Below are 11093 nucleotides of genomic sequence, written 5' to 3' on the forward strand. Positions count from 1 at the left end.
GCACTTTGCCCTTTAAACATTCTCTTCTTTATCTTTTCATGTTTTCAGTACGTATACATGAACTTTGCCCTTTAAACATTTTTTTGTATTTTGGTACTGTGTTTATTAACAAAAGGTAAACTGCATATTGGTTGGATGGCATTTTAACCATTTATCTTTAAAAAAAAAATCGAGCTCCCCGATCGACATGACACACGGCGCAAAATTGGCTCAATTTTAATCAGTGTTGTAGTCGAGACCATCACAAGACCAGACACAAGACCATGAACAGGACCAGTCACAAGTTACAAGGTCTTTGTAGTTAAAACAAAGACATAGATTGTCACTAACATGTTTCAGGTTCAGCCTATTTGGATATTCCTCCTTTGTAAATCTAGGCAACCCTACGAACTAAAGTTTTAAAATCTTGAAACACGGTGCGTAACTCCCATGTCGGAAATTGATGGGGACTGGGGAAATGTGGAGGAATGACTTGCCCACACATGAAACTTTGAAGCGCGGGACGGAGGGGGCATCATCTACATTGAATATAGGTCGATGTCCATGGTATTTTAATGTGTAGGCATATTTATGGCTTTTCAGAATTGTTTTCCCTTTTTTTGAGTGATATTAAATTCATTTTAGTTATTGGGAATCAAACAAATTCTTCACAATTTGTTTGAATATTTTGCTCACCATTAAGGTGGGGGGATGATTCAAAGCAGCCCATCCCCCTCAAAAAGTGGGAATATACAACATGAATATGCATCCCCCATGCCCCCCCGCCGGATTTCTGCCCACTCGTCCTGCACAGCATGATTCCTCAATGTAGCAATCAACAAATGTTGAAGTCACAATTGAATGACATTTGCACTTCCCTTGTCAGGCCCCACTGAGCAATTACAGTTGGCAGTAACATAAGCAAACTTTGTCCAGTGTGGCGTCATGAGTACAGATTTTTTTTCGCTTTGTGAACAGTAAATACATGTATGTGCAGGATGGCGGCTATGTGGAAGTTTCGTTGTGCTGCCTGGGGGATTATCTCTTCCCTCTTGGCTGCCATTTTATTCAGCCATTGCCAATTTTTGGAGGATTACATGTTTTACATCCCGCAAATCGCTGAAGGTAAATGATACGTGATTTAACCAAATATTATAATTAGACGAATTTCTACAGCACCGTATGGTACCACCACAAAGGATTGAGAATCTTCCTCTCTTGCCCCGCGATGCGACTGCGTCTACGTTCTTTATAGTGTTCAACCGACTTATATAGGAATATGATATACGTATACCGGAAAGGTCACACCCTGCAGGTTCCGCAGCTCGGAAGTTTTGTAATGGCATATACGTTTTCCCACACGTCATTTTTTTCCCAGGGATGTGTGATTTGGGATAATGCAGATGGTCGAGAGATCTGATCATCGACCATTCTAAAGCAATTTCGCCTGAAAACTGGGACTGACACGGAAACCTTTTTTTTTTTCTTCATTGTTCGTCAGGTTGTTGAAAAAGGGTTCTTGTCATTCAAACAACATTGTCGATTGTGTTGTAGGAATTAATGGGTAATTATTTTCCTCTTGGCATAGCAGGGAATTTTTAATGGTTCCATAAAGCTCAATAAGTATAATATTTTCAACTTTTGAAGACCGACAAGCTAGCCAGTTTTCCTTTTATTCCTCATTCTTTAGGCCCATTAATTTTCTTCGTAACTCCCGCTTTTCATTAATAATTTTCTCACTTCTGCGGCGTTTTTTGCCCAATTTCTCACAGCTTACGATTACGAATGTCATGTATGCATGAACTTGATTAATTCAACGTTATACTATAGGGCCACGTGTAATTTAGGATTTCAAGAAACATACGACTGTCAATTAATCTGATACACGGCCTGTCCAATTAAGGTATTCTCGTTCAAAAACACTTCTGAAAGCGGTCCACTATATACGACTGTGAGACGCGAGAAAAATACAGAAAAGTGACACTAGATATCAGGGTTGGAGCACAATTTTGATTTTTTGGCAATACATATATAACCCATACATGTCACTATGTCTGTGGGTGTTGTTATTTGATGCATACACCATGTACATTAAGTAGAGACCCATCTTATTTGTTCTCATCAAAAGAAAAGCCGGTAGGAATGAGTGAAGTTGTGAAATTCGAGGAAAAAAATGTGTTTGTTCTACCAGTTGTATGTTACTTTTTGTCCCAATTGTATACCCGTTACACTTAGTATTCTAATATCATCCTCTCTGCCTATCAAGGGCGGATCTGGAGCCAAAATTTTGGGGGAGGGGGTTGAACTTTTTTTCTAAGTTTTATTCCGGGCTGAAAAAGATTGAGAATAATTTCAGGTAACGTGTGTGGCCTTTCTTAGAGGTGGGGCTACATTTGGGTGCTTTTTAAACGCTATGGGAAGGAAAGGAAATACTTCAGACAAACACAATTTGACGTTATTCCAATTCTCCTGAGCTGGTATTTTAGGGGTCACATGGCACTACGGTTGAATTAATCTTCCAACAGATGCGCCCCTGTAGCTTTTTACCTTATCAATTGCCGTTTACGAATTGCCAGACTGTGTTGAAGTTGCTTTTTGTGTGGATATTTGTGTGTGTGTGTGTGTTCATGTTTTAGATACATATACATGCACTTTGCCCTTTAAACATTCTCTTCTTTATCTTTTCATGTTTTCAGTACGTATACATGAACTTTGCCCTTTAAACATTTTTTTGTATTTTGGTACTGTGTTTATCAACAAAAGGTAAACTGCATATTGGTTGGATGGCATTTTAACCATTTATTTAAAAAAAATCGAGCTCCCCGATCGACATGACACACGGCGCAAATTGGCTCAATTTTAATCAGTGTTGTAGTCGAGACCATCACAAGACCAGACACAAGACCATGAACAGGACCAGTCACAAGTTACGAGGTCTTCGTAGTTAAAACAAAGACATAAATTGTCACTAACATGTTTCAGGTTCAGCCTATTTGGATATTCCTCCTTTGTAAATCCAGGCAACCCTACGAACTAAAGTTTTAAAATCTTGAAACACGGTGCGTAACTCCCATGTCGGAAATTGATGGGGACTGGGGAAATGTGGAGGAATGACTTGCCCACACATGAAACTTTGAAGCGCGGGAGGGAGGGGGCATCATCTACATTGAATATGGGTCGATGTCCATGGTATTTTAATGTGTAGGCATATTCATGGCTTTTCAGAATTGTTTTCCCTTTTTTGAGTGATATTAAATTCATTTTAGTTGTTGGGAATCAAACAAATTCTTCACAATTTGTTTGAATATTTTGCTCACCATTAAGGTGGGGGGGATGATTCAAAGCAGCCCATCCCCCTCAAAAAGTGGGAATATACAACATGAATATGCATCCCCCATGCCCCCCCGCCGGATTTCTGCCCACTCGTCCTGCACAGCATGATTCCTCAATGTAGCAATCAACAAATGTTGAAGTCACAATTGAATGACATTTGCACTTCCCTTGTCAGGCCCCACTGAGCAATTACAGTTGGCAGTAACATAAGCAAACTTTGTCCAGTGTGGCGTCATGAGTACAGATTTTTTTCGCTTTGTGAACAGTAAATACATGTATGTGCAGGATGGCGGCTATGTGGAAGTTTCGTTGTGCTGCCTGGGGGATTATCTCTTCCCTCTTGGCTGCCATTTTATTCAGCCATTGCCAATTTTTGGAGGATTACATGTTTTACATCCTGCAAATCGCTGAAGGTAAATGATACGTGATTTAACCAAATATTATAATTAGACGAATTTCTACAGCACGGTATGGTACCACCACAAAGGATTGAGAATCTCCCTCTGTTGCCCCGCGATGCAACTGCGTCTACGTTCTTTATAGTGTTCAACCGACTTATATAGGAATATAATATACGTATACCGGAAAGGTCACACCCTGCAGGTTCCGCAGTTCGGAAGTTTTGTTATGGCATGCACGTTTTCCCACACGTCATTTTTTTTCCAGGGATGTGTGATTTGGGATAATGCAGATGGTCGAGAGATCTGATCATCGACCATTCCAAAGCAATTTCGCCTGAAAACTGGGATTGACACGGAAACCCTTTTTTTTTTTCATTGTTCGTCAGGTTGTTGAAAAAGGGTTCTTGTCATTCAAACAATATTGTCGATTGTGTTGTAGGAACCAATGGGTAATTATTTTCCTCTTGGCATAGCAGGGAATTTTTAATGGTTCCATAAAGCTCAATAAGTATAATATTTTCAACTTTTGAAGACCGACAAGCTAGCCAGTTTTCCTTTTATTCGTCATTCTTTAGGCCCATTAATTTTCTTCGTAACTCCCGCTTTTCATTAATAATTTTCTCACTTCTGCGGCGTTTTTTGCCCAATTTCTCACAGCTTACGATTACGAATGTCATGTATGCATGAATTTGATTAATTCAACGTTATACCATAGGGCCACGTGTAATTTAGGATTTCTAGAAACATTTTGTTTTCATCAAAAGAAAAGCCGGTAGGAATGAGTGAAGTTGTGAAATTCGAGAAAACAATGTGTTTGTTCTACCAGTTGCACGTTACTTTTTGTCCCAATTGTATACATGTAATCTGTTACACTTAGTATTCTAATATCATCCTCTCTCATCCTCTCATGGCGGATCTGGAGCCAAAACTCGGGAGGTTGATTTTTTTTTCTATTTTTTTTTTCCGGGCCGAAAAATTTGGGAATAATTTCAGGTAACGTGTGTGGCCTTTCTTAGAGGTGGGGCTACATTTGGGTGCTTTTTAAACGCTATGGGAAGGAAAGGAAATACTTCAGACAAACACAATTTGACGTTATTCCAATTCTCCTGAGCTGCTATTTTAGGGGTCACATGGCACTACGGTTGAAATAATATTCCAACGGATCCACCCCTGCAGCTTTTTACTTTATCAATTGCCGTTTACGAATTGCCAAATTGTGTTGCAATTGCCTTTTGTGTGGATGATTTTTTTATGTGTCTTCCTGCGTGAAGGTGTTATAGCGATTCTACTCCTCATTTCTTCCTTGATTGCCTTCCACATCTCGTCCCTTCGATGTTCTGAGAGCCACACGCTAACCAGCCTACTCCTGTCCTACAAACGACACCAAGGGGAACGACTTACCACGCCCTTCAACTGGGCAAAGGCCAACCACGTGTGGAAACATCCACTAGAAACCCAGGAAGATCTGATTCGGGAACTGACCAGACGACATGCCAAGACGGAGTACGGGCGCAAGAACCGTCTTGGAGAAATCCAGTGCTTTGATGATCTTCGTAGGAAGCATCCCCTGACCACCTACGGTCACTTCAATGATTACATCGAGCGGCTAGCTGATGGGGAGGAAGGGGTCTTCCTTGACGAGAAGCCCTTACGATTTGGTGTCACTTCTGGAACCACTGGCATTGGGAAGAAAATACCGTACTCGAGCTTCTGGTTGGACGGGGATACCTGGGCATCACAAATCGCACATATGGCAATGTTTCGAGACATTCCCGCGCCAAGCCCAGTCCAGAAGCGCTGTTTCCTCTACACCCATCCCCAAATCTCACTTACCAAAACCGGTCTGGTTCTTTCTCCTTACGCCTACATCCATCATCGGGACACGTTGCGTTTATCTGATCTCAGCTCCCCTCCACCGGCTTTCACCATCACCCATGAGCCATCTGCGGTGTACGTTCACATGCTATTCGCGATAGCTGACCCTAATCTGGCTCTGCTGTCTGCCATGTTCACACCTCAACTCTACCGGGCTCTGAAGTCTCTGGAGATCAACTGGCGAGCGATGTTGGATGACCTATCTACCGGTCGAATCAATTGCAAGATCCCACTGGACCCCAATGTGCGTCAATCCCTCAAAGATTATCTTAGACCGGATTCGGCCCGTGTCTCCCAGCTGAATAGGGAATTCGAAAAGGGTTTTCATGGCATCGTGAAAAGAATCTGGCCCCATCTTGTGGCCATGGAGGGAGTTGATATCCTGGGTTTCCGGAAGAAGCTTGAAGAAACATACAGTTTTGGTAAGATTTTACATTTAAAGAGGCAGTCACAGTTTGTGTTCTCGAATATTCGATTCTGCCAAAGCATTATTAAAAAATGACTGCGGAATGAGTCAGACTTGGTTTATCAGCAGATGCCCTGTGAAAATGAGTTTTAATTAAGCTTTTGCAACCCATATAAATGAATTTGAAGCCATTCAGTGTCGAGTGCCAACCACAGAAATGACAGTCGAAAGCACGTTCCTGATTAATTAAAGAAGTAGTGCGTTTACATTGTTGAAATGCGCACGAAATCGGAACTGCAAAGCGACTTATCATCATCCATACGATGCGTGATATACCCCTCTATTGTGTCTTCTTTTGTGTTGATGGAATCATTGAAATCCCTATAAGATTTCTTGGAGGGTGTCATAAGCACAACAGCCTTAGGGTATACGGCTTGCGCATCACATTAGGGGGGTCCCCCTTTACCGCATATCGTGCAAGATATCAGGCGACCTGCGACCTGCTCCGAGCACAATGATTCATTCATTCTTGGGTTTGTCTTTGAAAGGTGTTCCTTGCGTCAGCTGGGGCTACGGCTGCACAGAGAGTGGAGTTATCTCGACCAACTTGTGGTTTCAGGAGAAAGAAACACGATATATTTTCTTGCCCGGCTCAGCAGTTTTAGAATTCATTCCAGAGGAGAACAAGTACGAAAGGCCAAATAAAAGATCAAAGTGTCATTAAATTAAAGTAGTACCACTGGATTATTCCCTCCTTGTTTGCATTTACTATAATCAAAGAAAAGCAACATTTTAAAGTACCTTAAACAGATCGAGATGATCCAAGTCATATTAATCAAACAGTCTCACATGTCCTTGTTGCTTTTTGTAGTTTGGAGGAAGATCCCAAGACTCTTCTGATTAATGAGGTGGTGGTTGGTGCAAGATATGAACTGGTAATGACCACGCGCACCGGACTCTACCGCTATCGAAATGGCGACATTATCCAGATTGTTGGATTTCACGATAACTGCCCAGCAATGCGCATGCTCTACAGGTAACCAGAAAAGTGTTCAGCAAAGGCAGTGAACCATCAGAATTTCAGACTTCAAAATGGCTGCACCAACTGCTAATTAAGAATGATTATTGACCTATGTAATTTAATTTAGAAAGTTTTCTTGTCCCTTTTTTACAGGACAGGGGAATATCTGAATTTGGTCTACGAGAAAATGAACACCCAAGTTGTTGACGTTGCCTTAAGAGCCACTGTTGGAAGCGATGGAATTCAGTTGGTGGACTGGACAGGCGCTGAGAGTCCCATTTACCATCCTGACAATTCGGGTACGGTGGAAAAAACACTTTGTCTTAGAAACCTACTGTCCGGATCGAAAAGTACAGTGGATGCCTACAGCATACTCAAAGAATACACAGGGAATCTTGAGCTGTGTAGAAACCTATGTCATTTTGTCTGATATTGTATTCATTTTTCTTTCTGGTAGAGCTGTACTACATTTTGTTTGTTGAGATCAATCCAGGCGAGGGGAAACTGAGTGTTACCCAAGAACAAAAGGCCAAGGTAATTGTGTCCAATTCTTTGTCACTGGCTTTATCTTCTCAGCGATTCATTGTAATCATAAAATATCAGGGAAAAAATTGTTTTTTATTTGTAGGTATTTTATGGTGTTACAGCTATATGTTTGTCTGAAAGTGGGGTTTCAAAGGTGAAATTATCAATTACTTTTTCGTTTAGTTTGACGAGTGTCTCCAGCAAGATCATTTTTACTACAAAGGCTTACGTGGCTCCAGCACCATCTCTCCAGCCCAGATTAAACTTGTCAGGCCGGGCACCTTCTCGGAGTTTCGGGACTTTAATCTGTCTCACACCACGGCTTCTATCAACCAGTACAAGACACCACGAAAGCTGAGAACACGAGAACGCATAGAGTGGATGATGGAACGGGTGATCGAGTCTGGTGCAAAATAAAATGCCAAGCAGTCCTCATAATGTATGCAATGAAAAACGAATGTTTTGCAAAGTTCTATACCCAAATAATGTATTGTCTGTTATGCTGGTACATGGTATCCAAAGGAAAGGTAATAGTCTTGACGTAGTTTGCACCTATGTCAGTTCTCATTCTAACTGTGTCTGCCAAATTAAAACTTCACAGAGCTTTCAGCACTGATTAATTAAAAATACATTGCCATGGGAACCATCTGTCTCTACAGATAGGCATGGGTTAATGTGCGGCCGGCTATTTGATAAACGTCCAATTAGAATTCATCCCGTGCTAAGTGGAAAGACATCAAACCACTGCTACTTCTTGTTTAAGAATATTTTGAATGTAACTTTTTTCATAGAACATGAAATGCAGAATATCGCACCACTTCATAATCCTTTGAGCAACCTCCAGAAATAAATTGTTTCTACCATTTTCTTAGAATTGGTATATTGTACTCACGATAAAATACACATTTTTCGAAACTCAGTGCTATTTCTTTATTAGTTAGAGTGCTTGAGTGTAATGTAAGTAGAAACATTTTTACCACTACTGGCTCATACTGTGACGTCATTGAAGCCCTCTCCCTTACAGCTACGGTGGAACCACATGAGAATAGTTGAGATAGGTTGATGTATTAGCCGATTAGTAGAGAGAACAGGAGTATGACGCGATCGCTAACTCACGTCGATCGAGACAGATTAACAAATTACTTGATTAGTTCAACAAAGTGAAAATCTGTAAGCCCAGAAGGATATATAACCATTCCTATTGATTGCTCTAAAACTGTATATATATTTTAAGCTAGATCTGTTTGAGTAAACCTATTTGCACGTTAAGACTATAATTTTTTTACGCAGAAGCATGCACTATTATATACATATAGACTCTATACCCTTTCATGAAACGCATTGCCCCTCTTGTACTCAGATCAGAATTTCAAATCCATTTTTCAGAGCAATATAACTCAGTGGAGAAGTTCCTGCAGGGTCTTCCTGACGTGCCAGGCTACCTGGCAGGTCAAAGCCAATCGTCATTTAGGCCCATCAAGCTAATCGATCACTATTAGTTTCACCTCGGCTTGCTATATGCATTGTTCCAAAAGCAGCAGAAACAGAAAACTTTTCAGTTGCGAGAATATAAGTCTTGGGACAAGACTGGATTTGCATTATCTCTGCGCCACAAGCAGAAACTGATAATAGTAACGGTAGAGGGCACAGTCCATAATAGATAGAGCGCCCTCCGTGATTTGACTGTGCTTGCTAACACATGTGCACCCGCGCTATGTATATGTGTGCGAGAGAAAAAAAATGCAAATTTGATACAGTCCGAAGCTCAAAATTACGAAGCATTCGTTGGGAGGTCAAAGGTCAGTCATATGAATATATCAAAGGTCGTGGTTAGAAACGTGTCTAATTTCGTATACCTTTTAGGGATAGTCCAACATATTGTATTAGTTCATTCAAGTGAATATATTACGACATGGAACAAAAGAGCTGACCTGAAAGATGGCTGCCATGTAAAACGTCTTAGAATACGCCATTGGGAGTTTCGAGAAAAGCGTCGTAAAATGTGAGTTACGTATACTTAAGCTTCGAGCATCAACGTCGAATTCATTTTGTCAACTTGCCGACAAAATTAAACAAGTCATTGATTTAATTACAGTTGGCCTCGTTATGCACTCGTTTTTATTTTATGTATATTCATGTTTTTCTCTTGTGAAGATTTTATTCATTTTCTTGAAAGTCAAATGCTTATGTAAATAATTATGAGCTTTTTTAAAAGGTTCCAAGGAATTTCACATATGTATACTGTATGTTTTCAACTTGACTTTAAACTTGAATTAAACCCTAAATGTTACTTTGAGGCTTCTACCATTTGTGTGGGTATATACATGTGCTTGCCTTTCCTTGCTTCCAAGATCTTCCATGGGATTTCAAGCTATTCATGGTGACAGACAACTAAGGTGGAGAGCTTGCGGTAGCACCATGCAAGGATACGATCCCTTTTTTGAGTCTGTACAGACTCAAGAAACTCAAACTCAATAGACTCAACAGACTCAAAACCACAAGCTTTCTACCTTAAAGATCTTCCACATTGCTCATTCCACGATCCGCCGCACGACACGGAGAGCACAGGAAGGTCTGGGATATTTGTTTCAGCAGGGACGGGAACAGACTATCGTAATAATGTTAGGACATGCGTTATTCATATCACGTGAGCGATGATCGTTGGAAGTTATGCAAATAACCTTCAACATGCTCGTTCACGAACCACGTTTTCAATCTGAAACAGCTGCCAACATCATGTTTACCATTATCTCAGACACTTCGAGTTAAGCACTCACAAATTTCCTCCTATAGTCTATGATGAGCGGCTATCCGAAAATTTTGAGCCAGTTTCAATGTTTATACCATGTTGCACATTGTCCCCTGCGGTACAGTCACGATATATGATTTCTCTGCTCGCACGAGCAAATTTGGCCCACATTTCGCCCCTTAAACTCGAAATTTACCGCATGAATAGTCAACACATATCTGGCTATAGATTTTTTTATAAAGTAATCTATTGACAATAACGTAAAGGCAACGATACAACCACCTAAACACATCCTTTTACGGAGAAATGTTCGGCTGAGTGATGTCATAAACTTTTATGATTAAAAGGCTCAAACGAAGCTGTTGATTGGCTGTTGATTTACTTGTTGTTTATTGAGAATATTTCGAGTGTATTTTTTTTCATAGAACAGGAGGAGCTGAATCCCATCTCTTAATATTTTCCTCAGCTGACAAACTCCCAGGAATAAATAGCCTGTTTTTCAGTTTGTATACTGTACTCTCTATCATACGCACGCTTTTCAAAATTCCATGTTAATTTAAAGTGCTTCAGTGTGATATAAGTAAAAAATTCTTACCTCTACTATCTAACTCGTGTCTACACTTAGTTCTTAGTATGACTTCGGTGTAAGTATATAGCTCTGCCAACTAACTTACTACGGTGGAACCAGTGTAGTTGAGACTAGTTGATGTATTAGCCAAAACGGGAGTATTTGACGCGATCACTAACTCAAGACAGAATTACAAATTGCTTGTAGCTCAACAGAGTGAAAATCTGTAAGCTCAG

General features: G+C 40.5%; 1 protein-coding gene across 2 annotated transcripts; it reads left to right on the plus strand.

The window, feature by feature from the left end:
- Positions 1 to 526: 526 nt before the first annotated feature.
- LOC110988426 (uncharacterized) lies at positions 527 to 9836 on the plus strand. Of its 2 annotated transcripts, none has more exons than XM_022251905.2 (7): positions 527 to 1104; positions 4985 to 6010; positions 6543 to 6681; positions 6866 to 7030; positions 7169 to 7314; positions 7473 to 7549; positions 7724 to 9836. In XM_022251905.2, exons 1-7 carry the CDS (start codon positions 969 to 971, stop codon positions 7955 to 7957), a joined length of 1923 nt encoding a protein of 640 aa, XP_022107597.1. In that variant the 5' UTR covers positions 527 to 968; the 3' UTR covers positions 7958 to 9836. The 2 variants fall into 2 exon arrangements, with proteins under 2 accessions (XP_022107597.1, XP_087002102.1); XM_087145976.1 differs by lacking the exon at positions 527 to 1104 and adding an exon at positions 3551 to 3725.
- Positions 9837 to 11093: the final 1257 nt, after the last annotated feature.

The sequence above is a fragment of the Acanthaster planci genome, linkage group LG14 (assembly GCF_054643075.1).
Source record: "Acanthaster planci isolate LZ-2023a linkage group LG14, COTS_SCS, whole genome shotgun sequence".
NCBI classification, from domain to species: Eukaryota; Metazoa; Echinodermata; class Asteroidea; order Valvatida; family Acanthasteridae; genus Acanthaster; species Acanthaster planci.

Coding starts and splice junctions, on each gene's coding strand:
- LOC110988426 (XM_022251905.2), top strand. CDS start 969: ATGTGCAGGATGGCGGCTATGTGGAAGTTTCGTTGTGCTGCCTGGGGG. Junction 6,682..6,865: donor TTCATTCCAGAGGAGAACAA/GTACGAAAGGCC, acceptor TGCTTTTTGTAG/TTTGGAGGAAGATCCCAAGA. Junction 7,550..7,723: donor CCCAAGAACAAAAGGCCAAG/GTAATTGTGTCC, acceptor TTTTTCGTTTAG/TTTGACGAGTGTCTCCAGCA.